The 13822-nt window shown below is 37.9% G+C and overlaps 1 protein-coding gene across 1 annotated transcript in view; it reads left to right on the top strand.

Annotated features, from left to right (window-relative positions):
• Positions 1 to 13822, top strand: part of LOC111149780 (leucine zipper protein 2) — a 251071-nt gene that overhangs the window by 162959 nt on the left and 74290 nt on the right. Inside the window, exon 7 of the mRNA XM_022507043.1 lies at positions 12097 to 12171. Coding sequence (XP_022362751.1) covers positions 12097 to 12171 — 75 coding nt within the window. The remainder of the gene's footprint in view (positions 1 to 12096; positions 12172 to 13822) is intronic.

The raw sequence follows: 13822 nt of genomic DNA, 5'->3' as shown, positions 1-13822 counted from the left end.
ATGAAAATTTTGAAAGGATGTTTGGGATAAGCATCCAAAGTAGCTGCTATACTTTGGCAATAAGAAAATTGAAGCAATTGGCTTCATCCATCCTTCGAGTGCAGGAGGATTTGCACAAATAGAGGGGACCATGACTTTTAGGCAGATTGACATAGAAAAAAAAAAATACACCTATTCAAAATATTTACCCCTGACTTGATCCTGACACCTACAAAATTTTATGCCAAATCTTATCTGCTATCCCTTCAGCACTCTTGTCAGTGTTGTTAAACCATCACTTCCTGTGCCTGTTAGAAGGAAGTGCAGTCATTGTCTTTCATGCCAATTAACTGCCAGAAGGGAGATTTACATGATGGACTGAAAAGGCTCTCAGAAAAGCATTCTTTGGGCTGGAAAAATAAGGACTTAAAAATCTTCAAAATGTTCAACTAGGTATAGAGTTTTTGTAAACACTGGGGCTTGACAGACACAAATGAAGACAAAACAAATTAAGGAGGAAGATTAAGATACCTGTTTTCTTAGTACATTCCAAGGCATCAGCATCAAATTTACTCATTTGTTCATTTGTTCATCCAGTACTTATTAAGCAACTGCTAGGTACCTATCACTAATCTATGAATTATTGATTCAAGGGTTAGCAAAACAGAAGCAATTTGTGTCATGAGCCTGTTGCCTAGTGAGGGAATGAGGCATTAACATTCAGATAGATAAATGGGTAGATGACAACTCTAATAACTAGTATACATTAATATAGACATGCAGATTGTTCCAACTATTGAAGTATTTCTGTACCAACTGTGAAATAGCCATTGCCTCCTTCATCCGTGTCTCCTTGCACTTAGTTGTCATTCAGCAATAAATGGCTAACACCTGTTATAGCACAATGGCTCAGCCGTAACACCCTGATAACCATGCATATCTTTGCTTAGATCGCTTAGGCAAGGCTAACATGTAGTTTAACCCAAGTCTTGGGTTAATGTCCTGTGGTGTTCCACAGAACATACAAAGATAGGTCGTGAGGTAGTCACATTTGCAGCTGTTACAAGACTGTTTCTCATCTGCTTCTTATCTTTCAGGAGGTTGCCAGGTAGCAATTTCTTATCGGCCTTCCTAATGTCAGTAAAGCATGAGACTTTCCATATTACACTTCTGCCCCTCCTTTGGGTATAGCTGTAGGCTCTGCTGTAGTTGGGAGCTGGATCCACAATGGCAGGAAGAGAGCCACCACGTATGTTGCCTTGTATATGGCACCCTGGTTTGATGTCATCCAGTGATATTAAGAGACATGGAGTGACAACACCATGCTGATCTTCCTTATGTTTTCAGCATGAGTAATAAACTGCCCAAACTGATTTGGCCTCATGTCTCTTCTCTGGCTGAGTCTCTGGGGGTATGGCAGGCCTGCTTAGGAGCTGCCGCGGTGCTGCTGTTCACAGACAGACTGACTGCTTGACACCTGTCAAGAAAAAACTCTCAGGACCTTGTTCCGGCATTTGGGGCAGACTCAGATTTTATTGATTGGTGTCCATATCATTCCAATCACTTTCTGTTTTAAAAATCACAACTGGTAAAAGTAATAGGAAGAAAAAAATATAGCATTTCACAAGAGAATATGGCAAGAATGCTAAAATTATATTTGCAGCTCAGAAATAGATCTCTATGAGAATTAGCATTTCAACTGCAGTGTAAAGGATGAATAGGAATTGACCAGGGAAAACAGGATAGCAGGGAATTTTCCATGATTCTAAGTAGAAAGAGCAGGTACCTGGGTAGACCCTGAGGTGTTTAAGGTGTTAAGTAAAGTATAAAGAAGGCCATTGAGATATTATATAATGCTCTCAGGTCAAAATACCTCTTTGTCTCTTCTGAGAACCTAGTAAAATACTTGTAATTCTACCAGTAAAGTTAAAGTGCCTGTGACTTCAAAGAGAACACCAATATAATTTTGTTGTCTTACTATGTAAAAGACACATTGACAGTTCTAGTGGTGAATACAGAAGTGTTTAAGAAGCCCATAGGCTCCAAGCTTCATAATATAAAGGTATTGCCTTTATATTATGTTGTATTTATTTGTGACTGACCTCATACTGGGATGTTGAAAATAATATCTGATACATGAAAATGTGAGAAAAGGAAGGAAGGAAGCAAGGAGTGAGGGGAAGGAAGGAGGGAAGGAAAGAGAAAAAGAAGGAGGGAGGGAGGGAAGGAGGAAAAATGGGAAGTCTTCTACTTGAAAGGATATAAATGTATAGGATGCTGGGGATTTATTATGCCTGCAGTAAATAGAATGGAAAAGGAGAAAGATATAATGAAGAAATTTCATATAATGACATACATAAATAAAAAAATAAAATGAAGACATTAGAATCTGAGATAATTAACCCGAAAATACATAACTTCCAAATTAGCAGCATAGACTTGGAGTGCAACTTCACACAGACATCCCTGAAGAATTCCTGCTTGTCAGCTTATTCAAGGCAAATTAAGTGAAGAAGATGGACACATTTAAACTACTCCCATTACCAAAGGTAGTGAGCAATACTATTTTTGGCCTGGCTTGGGTGGGGTAGATTGTCTTGTCAAATAAAAGTAATTGCCCTCCTTATCATGCTTAGTGAAATAAGTCAATCGGAGAAAGACAACTATCACATGATCTCCCTGATAAGAGGAAGTGGAGATGCAACATGGCGGGTTTGGGGGGGTAGGAGAAGAATAAATGAAACAAGATGGGATTGGGAGGGAGACAAACTATAAGTGACTCTTAATCTCACAAAACAAACTTAGGGTTGCTGGGGGGAGGGGGGGTCGGGAGAGGGGGGTGGGGTAATGGACATTGGGGAGGGTATGTGCTATGGTGAGTGCTGTGAAGTGTGTGAACCTGGCGATTCACAGACCTGTACCCCTGGGGATAAAAATACATTATATGTTTATAAAAAAATAATAAAAAATAAATAAATTAAATAAATAAATAAATAAAAGTAATTGCCCCTAAAGATAGTGTAGGATGAACTATGGCAGGCTTCAACCTGAATATGAAGGAGTTTGTATTTATCCTAAAACGATAAGGAAAAACTACAGTTGTGTTGTTGTTGTTTTCTCTCTCTCTCTCTCTCTTTTGAATCAAGGAGAAACAAATTAAAAGAAATGTTCATGAAAAATAAACATGGTGGAATATGCAGGGTGACTTCCTGGAGAAAGGGGAGAAAAGTAGAGACAAAAGGCGGAGAACTGGAAAAAACAGTTGCAGAGATCAGTAAAGAGTAGAAGTGAGGACCTACTTTGGTAGTTCTAATAAAAGCAGTAGAGATGGAACAAATGGAATTTGTGACTGAATGGGCGTGGGAAGAAGGCTTGTTTTGAGAGTGGGGCCGAGATGATGTGTTTGGGACACGGGGTAATTAATAACCCTGTGATGGTATCTCCATCCTAATCCCCAGAGCCTGAGAATATGTTATCTTACATGGCAGTAGATCATTTGCAGAGGTACATAAGTTAAGAATCTTGACTTGGGACAAGTCCTCCTGGACTTTTTGCTAACAATGGGATCACAAAAGTCTTTATGAAAAAGAGGCAGGAGGGTTAGTCAGAGAGGATAATATGTCAGTGAAAGCAACCACAAGCCAAGGAGTCCAGGCAGTATCTGGAAGCTAGGAGAGACAAGGAGCAGACTCTACCCTAGAGCTTCCGGGAGAAACCAGGCCTGTCATTGCCTTGATGTTACCCAGTGAGATTTACTTTGGATTTCTGACCTCTAGAACTTTAAGAGAATACGTTTGTGTTAAGCCACTAAGCTTGTGATGATTTGTTTATAGCAGCAATAGGAAACCAATGCCATGTGCCATTGACAATAATATAAACAGAGAGAATGTTTTGACTTTCGTTCTCTGCAGACTGATTTTGAGGAATCTGAAGAATGTGATAATTTGACCTTTCAAGAAATTTAAAAATTTGTGGAAGGGTACAAGAATAGGACTGTTTGATGAGTCATAGGTGTACTAGAAACCACAGTTTTCCACGAATTCTCAACTTTAGGTAGAGAAAAGAGGAAGAAAAACCAGAATATAAGGCAGAGAAATAGCAAAATAAATAAACAGATGGATAAGTAAATAAATATAAACAGAGTTGTAATAAATGAAAGAAGGATGGGAGCTTTTTGAGAGGTTGTAGTGGGCAGTTTTCCAAGAAAGGAGATAATCGACTATTCATGTAATACAGAATGTTCCCATCACAGAGGCCTGTGGTGAGCAGGATTAAAGTACTTATCCATAGGTGGAATAATAATAATGAAAAAATTAGAACACAAACACAAACATTTTTATAAAGTAATAATAATGTTCTGCAAGAATTGGGGGGGAAAAAAGTTGTTTCTTGGAATAAGAAGGACAGAGAGATGGAAAGATATTGAAACTGAGCCATGACTGAAGAGGCTTTGTAGATACACCTAGGGCCTATGTTGTCCAATTTAGCTTTGAAATCATTAGAGTAAAAGTAGCCCAGTGTAATATGTCTGGAGACAGGCAGGTTTGGTACCAAAACTTCATTCTACTTCTGTGTTATTCTCTCTGATCCTTTTTTCCTCATTAGTCAAACATGGTATACTATATACCTCTTAGAGTAAATGATAAAATGTGGGAGGTAATATACGGGAACTGTCATGTACCTGCCACCTGTGGAAATTAAAAATTGTATTTGTGATTATTAAATGGTATTTATATTATGTAATAGCAAGGAGAGAGAATAAAATGAAAATATAGATCGATATCAGATAAGACAATGTATATAAAGATGAAAAATATCTAGGAATACAATAACACAGACGCAGTAACTACTTCATTTATAGTCACAAAGTTATTTATTTATTTATACTCACAATTATTTGAAGTAGTATTAATTTCTAAGATTAAGCAGCAAGCTAATTATGTAGTTTGAAAGACCACTTGTCATCCAGGATTTTAGAAGATAGTGTATATTGAGCTGATGATACCTGCCTGAGAAAGGTACAGGTCAGATAACCTACATTTCTTCTCAATCTCTCTCAAGTTAATAATTATATATTATATTATGATCTGGAATCATTAATCCTACAAGTCACTGCCTCTTAGAAAATTTATGATAGACAAAGACAAAATAGTAACTAAGGAAAGGTTTTTACCTTCATGTAGTAGATAAATATAACAGTAAAGAAAAACTAGGTACTTCAAGATCATTTTTCTAAGCAGTATATTCAATCCAGGTTTCTATAGATCACAGAAACTACCCAATGCATAGTATAAAATGAGTCATCTGATATCCATCTTTCATGAAGACAAAAATGACTTTATTTTTATGATAGTCATAGTGAATAAAACTTACAGACATTTTACAGGAATTTTTGCAATTTCTAGATGTGTGGGTTAAAGTCTAAGATTCATTAGTTAAGATCCAAAAAGCTAAGTAGAGTACCAGGAAGGCAACTAGAAAGTGCTGTCATGATTCTCAAGGCTAATGTAAAGAACAAAACTCTATAAGGAAATGTTTGGGCATTAGAGATGATTTGTCTACAGCTACCATTGTGTACTCTTTTGTTTAACTTTGAGTCATACATTTCATTTCTGTGAATACCTAGTAAGATTTTATTTTGTGCTGGACATTGCCATTCATATGCTAGAGTGATTCTGGATTTTATATTCTTTTGAAGATTGTTAATTTTCGTCCAATGATGCAGTTAAAATGCCCATATTCACCTTAATGTAGAGTCGGCTCTATACTTTTTAAGTGTGGATACGTGAAAGTCCAAGAAGATATCCAGTTCTTCTCACTTGACTGAGAGAAACCTCCAAAACTCTGCCCCCAACTCGACCTCCCAGAATCTTATCTAGATTTTGATGTAGACATTCTTAAGTTTGGCCCAAAGTAGACTTCATATTAGAGCAGGACTCACCAAACATTTTCTACAAGTGATCACATAATAAGTACTTTAGTCTTCACAAGCTATGTGGTCCCTCTTGCCGCTACCCAGTTCCACTATGGTGACACAAAAGTAACTAGACAATATATAAATAAAGGTGGCTGTGTTCCAATAAAATTTTATTTACAAAAACAGGCAATGAGCCAGATTTGGCCTTTGGGGTGATAATTTGCCAACCGCTACTCTCGTGCATGGCTATTAATCTAAAGGCTGTTACTTTGTTGCCTGTGGTGTTAATAAGGCTTATGAATGTGTCTGGAATGCTAACATCCTTCTGCCGTGCTCAAACTCTGTTGTCGCTGTTCTGCTCTCAGCCATTTAACAGTTACTTCATGATTAGCCTTGTGTGATATATTGTCCTATTTATGTGCAACCCAGTTCTCAGCCAAGGAATTGTAGGAACATCCCCACAAACTGACTTTTGGAAGCTCTGCCTTGCTCATCTCTCTTTTTCTCCGCTCCCCTTCCCTTTTATACTGCAGGTATTTAATCTGCTCCAAACTCTCATCTCTGCCTTCACAGCTCAGTGCAACTGCAGAGAGCTGCTGGGGCCCCAGCCCTTGCAGCTAGGTAGGAAATGGCCCTCAGCCAGAAAGCTGGTACAGTGACAGGTCCCACCTAGTGAGCTCTCCATGTTTCATCGTTCACAGCTTGACCTAATTAGCTCATGGTTGTTTATGGAGAAGGACTAGACCAATACCAGTTATAGTAAGGAGAAGACTGGAATCTTTTCTTTTCAAATAATGGAAAATATAAATATTTAATAAGAATTTAGTTCATGAACAATGAATTTATTTACTCACAGTAGTGAAAATGCAAGGTTCCTTTCATTTCAGGTGTGGTTTGATTGCAATGTTTTCAAAGTCACCAGATCCTGTAATATATTTATTTGCTCTTTTCTATGCTCTGCTTTCTTCTCTAGTAGAGTTTTCGCCTCATGATGTTCTTTTTTTATTCTGGAGATAAGGCTATTAGCACTGAGATGTAAACATCCTTATACTCTACTACCAAGAGAAAGAACAAAACATACCGTCTATTCATCAGATGAAGAGAGACCACTTTCCTTCCAGAAGCCACCAGTATATATCTTCTTGTCTCTGGCCTGATGTTAATTAGATGCCTAAACCCAATCATAGTCATTTGACTATGGAGAGGAGATAGAGGAATTGCTGTAAGAAATTACATCCCCATCCCTGGAACTGAGTGTTGAGATAACCTCTCCTAAAATGTATGACAGAGAAAGGCTGTAAGCCGCTTTCCTCCAAAGTGGCAGTGTTCTTGAGGAAAGGGAATCAACTTCAAAGACATAATGAAAAAAGTATTTCAGGATAGATTTTCTTTAAATGGCCGTGAGTGTTACATGCATATACATATATACATGATGGTAATATGAGACGAATAAAAACTCAAATTTTGAGGAAAATTATATATGCTTGCTCTTGTTTCCCAATGGAAAGGCTTACTGAACTTCATAACTTTAATTAAAAACTTTAATAATGCTTATAAGCAGATGTTATGCTAAGTTATATTCCTGTGTAGTTTGAGGTCTAAATTTGGTCCTTGTACATGTTTTAGTCATTCAATCCCATGTCTGTCAGTGTCGCTCCCACATTATTAATGTTGAAATGAGCAGACACAGCATCCAGGAATCTGATGGCCAGAGATAATCTTGGTACTGCAACTTCCTACGTTTTTGGGGGTTGAGTAGATGCAAGTAAGAATTATTGATTTTCTGTCTCCTAACTCTATAGTAAAGTGGAATGTAGAGATGACGGTGATGATGGTGGGGTTGTCTGTGTTGTCTCTCTTGACTATGATCCCCATCTTTTAGGTTAGGGCTGCTGAGCAGGGAGCATGTGTTTCTTATGTAGTAATAGATACATTGAATCATAGATAAAAAATTCAATCCTGTCGTTACCTTTTCACCAACCACCAAGTACATCCTACTGAGTACTTGGGAACATTTCTTTTATGACTTTATCATCCTCACTGGGAGAAAAATCTTAAGCACGCAGAATTTCTCCAAGGTTCTGAGTTGATTCCAAACATTTTTAGTCTAAAGGTCATCAGTAAATTTTGAGCATATGTCATTTAATATATGTAAATTTTTAGTTATAAATAGAACACATACATTCATATCTTCAGTGGTGAGGAGGACCAGCTGTGGATACAAGCTGCCTAGATTTGAATTCTAGATCTGTTATTGCCCAGCTGTGTGATTCTGAGCAAGGTATTTCATAAATCTCTATCTCAGTTTCTCATTTAAAAAGGATAGAAACAATACTATGTGCCAGACAGAGTTGCTATGCAAAATGAATATATATAGAGAGAGCTTAGGCCCATTATCATCATTGTTATCATTGTTACCATATTATTCTTTTACTACCATGTCATGTATATTATAAGCATAAATAACATAGATGAGATCTAGAAAATGCCTAAATATAAGTTCTATTTTTTATATTACAACCGTAAGATATTTTAGTGTAGAAAACATAGAATACAGATTATTTTGTAATAGCACCTATTTTACAATGTTAAAGTCTGGAATTAAAATGCAGAATTTCTAATATGCTCATGCCACACTTTAATGGAACTTCTCTTGTATTCACTATCCATTATTTCTGCATTATTTGCTGGAACACACCTGCATGGTCTTATTGGTTGTAGAACAATTGCCATCTTCTTAATAACAAAATAGCACAACCATTGTTAAGAAACTTCTAAAGATTTCTGACCTTGCTTCGCTGATGTCAAACTTACTGTAATGTGGGCCGTTATATCCATGTCCCTGAAAAACCCAGCTATTGTAATCTTTCACCGACCTATGTCCCCTGTAAATGAGTCACAGTAGTCCCCTCCAAGTTTTTTATTATAACTTCACAATGGCCAGAACATTAAGAGGAGGCTCTCTTGTGAATTCCCTACTCAAAGTCTGTATTGATCCTTTCCTGATCTGGCCCTAGATGGATCTGTTTCCAACCAGAAAGCCGTGCCAGAAAACACTGTGGCTAGATACTATGCTGATATCCCTGTAGCACTTCCTTTTCTTATGCTCTATCAGAAGATAAAATAGCCGAGATTTTTGTTAGCATTCACCATGGCATAGATTCATTTCTCAGAAGGAAAAAAAAAGACACTTTTATGTTATATGTGGCATTAATGTCATGCTTCATAATTCAGCTCAATTTAAGTTGAACTCCAGAGAAAAACAGTAAGTAAGGAACAGCTCCAGAAGCAAGTTTGGATGGTGCAGCCAAACCCCAGGTTCCAATGTTTTGTGGTCTGTAAAAACTTCAAGCTCAGAAGCAACATTTTTTTTTTTTTTTAAGTAAAATAAGATTTATGGTATGGACTCTAGCTTCTGGACTAGAAAACTCAAATGAGAAGATGTACATGTATGAAAATTAAATGTTATTTGAAGAAGGCACTCTGACTTTTTAGACCACACATTTTGTGTTTAGCAGTTAGAATTTCTTATTGTCATTTTCATTTTACATGCTTGCCTCTCCGTGTATATTTTGAACCTATGTACACAGATGATGTTTCCTGGCCTGAGAAAATCAGTCACTTCATAGATTGAAGTAGATTCATAGATTGAACTTCATAGTTCTGTGATTGGATGTAAATGAAAGCTCCTCAGAATCATGACTAGCTCTTCATAAGTACCCCTATCCATTATTTTGAAGGAATTAAATTGAGAAAACAAATAAATTTGACTTAAAACAAATTAAATTTACCATATGGTAAAGTCCTCAGTCTTTTATATGTCTTCTGATAGTTTAATACTCACAGAATTCTTACTGTTTTATGTAATTTTATAACTACTATATACAAGTCAACCCAGTAGCTCATCCTTCCAAAACTAGCACCAACATTTGATAATATGTGTTAGTATCTGCAATTCCTTTGATTATTTTCCCTTACTCTTCTTGTAACCTTCTGTCCTCCAAAATCTCTTGGCTAGATTTTACCAGGTTCAGTGAGTTCCTAGAAGAGGTAAATACTTGAAATCCTGGGAATTGCTGGCATTATAGCTTTCAAAGTCATATTTGCTATTTCTGATGGAATCCATTCTATCTGCCCTAATACAAGCTTCCTGGATTGCTATATTACTGAACATTCTGTGTCATTCTTTAGTGGAGATCTTCTAGTATGAATCACAGGATTTGGGTTGAAAAGCCCCTGCAAGGAGGAAAACAGGCTAAGGCAGGAGGTCCTGTGCCTGCGCAGACCCTCTGGACTGCAGGTGACTGGTGACAGCATCTTGATGAGCGTGTCCGCCTACCAAAGAGAGCCTGAGAAAGAAAACAGCATATGAACCTGGGCTGGGGGGAGGGGCGAGGGCAGGAGAGTGAGCAAGACATGGGGAATTGCTGGGCAGCATGGGCATTCCTTCCAGATGGTGACTAAAATGTTGAGTGGCACAGACATGCTTACTTGCTCCCCCCAGTTTCTAAGGACTAGCCCATAACTAGTGGGAGTGTAAGCTGACCACTTTCCCACTGAGACCCACCCACTGCCCCTCTCTATTGTCCCTAACTCCTATCCTTGACTGAGGACACAGGGAAAGATAAAAGAGACCTTCTTTTCCTTCCTTCCATTGAGGCACTGGGTTAGGCAGGGCCAGTGGTAGCCAAGGACAGTTGCCATCTAAGTCTTGAGTGCTCAGTGTTTGAGAAAGGTAGATGGCCCCAGGACAGCAGCGATGTGGAACAGGCAGGCGGCCTGAGTCCCGGGTCAAGAATATGAGACTGAGGTCTGTGGTCCAAGGTCCTCACGTTGTGGGGTCGGGTAATGGGAATAGAAGGAAGGATAGAGACAAACAGGACCAAGGCGAGTGCAGGGAGGGGCCTCGGGCTCAGAGTTTGTTGGTTTTCTACCACTTGCAGGTACGTTCATATTGGAAGCTACTTTCTTCACCAGCTCACTCTTTTATTAATTCAAAATTTTATTTTTAAGCATACACACACACACATTTTTAAGTACATGTATGATATATTTTATGTATATGGGTTAGGTAGCTAATTAGGTAGTTAATTGATAAGCCTTCTACTGTCAACTTTTCCTGGCGAATTCAATCCCCTTCCCCAAAAAGAACATCAGAAAGATCCTCTGTTCTTTCCAGCTTGAGATTCTTTTCGCTAAATATAGGAGACAGGGTAAGTCCAGAGGTATAGAGAGGTTCTGAGCCATGAGGGGAGGCAGGTTCTTCTCCTGGTCTTTTGTGAGGCTGCTAAGCATCTTCTTGTAAGGATAGCTATAGTATGTAGATAGGAATTGGTGGATACAGGATTTTAAAATACATCTTCCAAATCTGAGACCTTTGCTCTTTTAACAGAAGAGTTATGGCATTTGCAAAGGTACTAGCATATGGTGGGATACAGATGTGTGTTGGATTAAAACTGAATAATAGAAAGAATGAATGCTATTGTGTTCGTCTGCTGAGGCTGCCATAACAAGAGACTGCCATAGGATAAGCCACAGACTGGGTGGCTTAAAGAGCAGAAATGTATTTTCGTACCCTTCTGAGGACAAGAAGTCTGAGATTAAGGTGCTGGGAGACTTGGTTTCTTGTGAGGGGGTCTTCCTGGTTTGCAGATGGTATTCATCTCCGTGGATCCTCATATGACCTTTACTCTGCGTGGGCAGGCAGAGAGAGAGAGAGAGATCTGGTATTTCTTCTTCTTATCAGGACGCCTATTGTATGGGGTTAGGGCCCCACATTTACAACCTCATTTTAACTTAATTACCTTCCTAAAGGCTTTGTTTCCAAATACAGCCACAAAGTGGGAGGGAGTTGATTAGAGCTTCAACATAGGAATTTTGGGGAAATATAGTTCAATATGGAACAACTAGAAACATAACTGATTTATTATGTCAAAGTATATTCAGGGACTGGAGCTGGAACTTTGCAACTAGATATTTTGGTCCACTGAAGAATTTACTACATACTAATTAATCCAGAACACACTATTTTCTGAAGCTTAACCAAAGGTCATGGAGTATTTTTAACTTGAATCCTAAATATATTTCACAAAGTTTTTGTTGTTGTTGTTGTTGTTCTCTACAATGAATGAAAGATGCTTAAAGGGAAAAGGGATGCTATAGAATTTACTAAAAAGAGTGGCCTTTCTTTCATTTTATAGGCCCAACAACTTACTGATCTGGAACAAAAATTAGCTGTGGCCAAAAATGAGCTGGAGAAAGCGGCTCTTGACCGGGTAAGTTAACATCTCTGAATCCTCCTAATTGCAGTTTTAGCACACAAAGCTAGGGTAGACCCATTGCTTCACTTGATTTATTGATGCATTTCCAGATGCTGTACCTGGAAGGTGGGTGTAAAATTCATGAGTGTTTGACACTCCCTTTGGAACACAAATCTTTCCTCTCTTTTGCTGCTACAGTAAATTGACTCAGGGTTCATTCAGCCTTGTGAGTTCGTGACTTTTCATTTTCCACCTTACCGGTACATTTGTTCTCTAACACCATGAATAAACATGTTTTAAAGCACCAGCAAAGATGCCATGTATTAACTCTGGGTGAATGAGTTAGGAAACAAATCGAAGTAGTCATTGACACTTTTAATTTTGGAAATCGTAAATCAGAATTCTGGAGGGAGAATCAGAGAAGAAGGAGGTAGCCCTCCTAACCAGCTCTGTTCATATAAAGATAAGGCAGGAGAGAATGACATAAATCCCTCTTTATAACAGCTTTCCTTAAGTATAATTCACATAGTATAAAAGTCACATTTTAAAAATTCACAAAGTTGTGCTACCATCACCACTAATTCCAAAAGATTATCTTCAATGCTTTTTACCTCCTCTCTTTCATTTTGGTTTTATTAATGTCTCATTGTGTTACAAATGTGCGTGCTCAGGATAAACCACAACTCCTGCTTGATGCTAACCTTTGCCCTTCAGTGTTCTTCATATGAGGCATACGTGAAGAATAGGCAATTGGCATATGGAAAGGGAGATAGAAAGGGATTAATTGATTATATAATTAGAATTATTGTTCTGCTTAATCGTTACGGAATGTGGCAAAATTTCGTAATGCCTGTCATTCTTTCTTTTTTATTTTTAAATCATCTCTATGAAATAATAGGAAATAAACATTTCTCTATACTTTAGTTCACTCAGAACAAAAGGTAGAGTGACTTTAAAATAATCTCTTTGTTTACTCACACCCATTTATCAAACATCCAGTGTCATTTTCTGTAATACTGAGAACATATATCTAGCACATATTAATACAGGAAACTGAATCTGAGAAATCAGTCATAGTATTTCAGACTTGAGAAGACAAACACCACATTATTCTCAATCAGAAGCATGGAAAGTCTGTGCCAAAGGAACAGGGCCATCCAGGAGTAATCTGCATTTTAGTAAGCCTTCAGTGCATCACCTAAGATCAGTTCTTCATTAGGTAGGTGTTAGCAGCCATCATCCTGCCTAACACTGGAAAGGCAGACCCTCTCATGTGGAAGATAACCTCTGGGGAATTTTTGGTTCATTTCTACACAGTGTTTGACATGTAATAAAAGTATTTCTAGACGTGTGGAGAGGGAATACAATCTGATCAGAGTACAAAAAGAAACCGAGGAAAGCGTAACTGAAGCTGATTCAGACACTGGAATGAGGAAACAAAGATTTCATGAAGACGAGTGTGTGTGTGTGTGTGTGTGTGTGTGTGTGTGTGCATGTCAGTAGAGAAAGTAGACAGATAAAAGCATAACATTTTTCACTGGACTTGGAATCTATTAAAAACATCAAGTAGACATTGTAGAATTAGAACAAAATGATGCATGTAATTGAGACTTTAACTTTGCTCAGTCGCAGATTGGGTGAGTGGACATAATAGAATTGAAGACAA

Source organism: Enhydra lutris, unplaced genomic scaffold (assembly GCF_002288905.1).
Source record: "Enhydra lutris kenyoni isolate GAN:26980312 unplaced genomic scaffold, ASM228890v2 scaffoldscaffold22, whole genome shotgun sequence".
NCBI classification, from domain to species: domain Eukaryota; kingdom Metazoa; phylum Chordata; class Mammalia; order Carnivora; family Mustelidae; genus Enhydra; species Enhydra lutris.
This window is presented reverse-complemented; position numbering and strand designations above follow the sequence as displayed.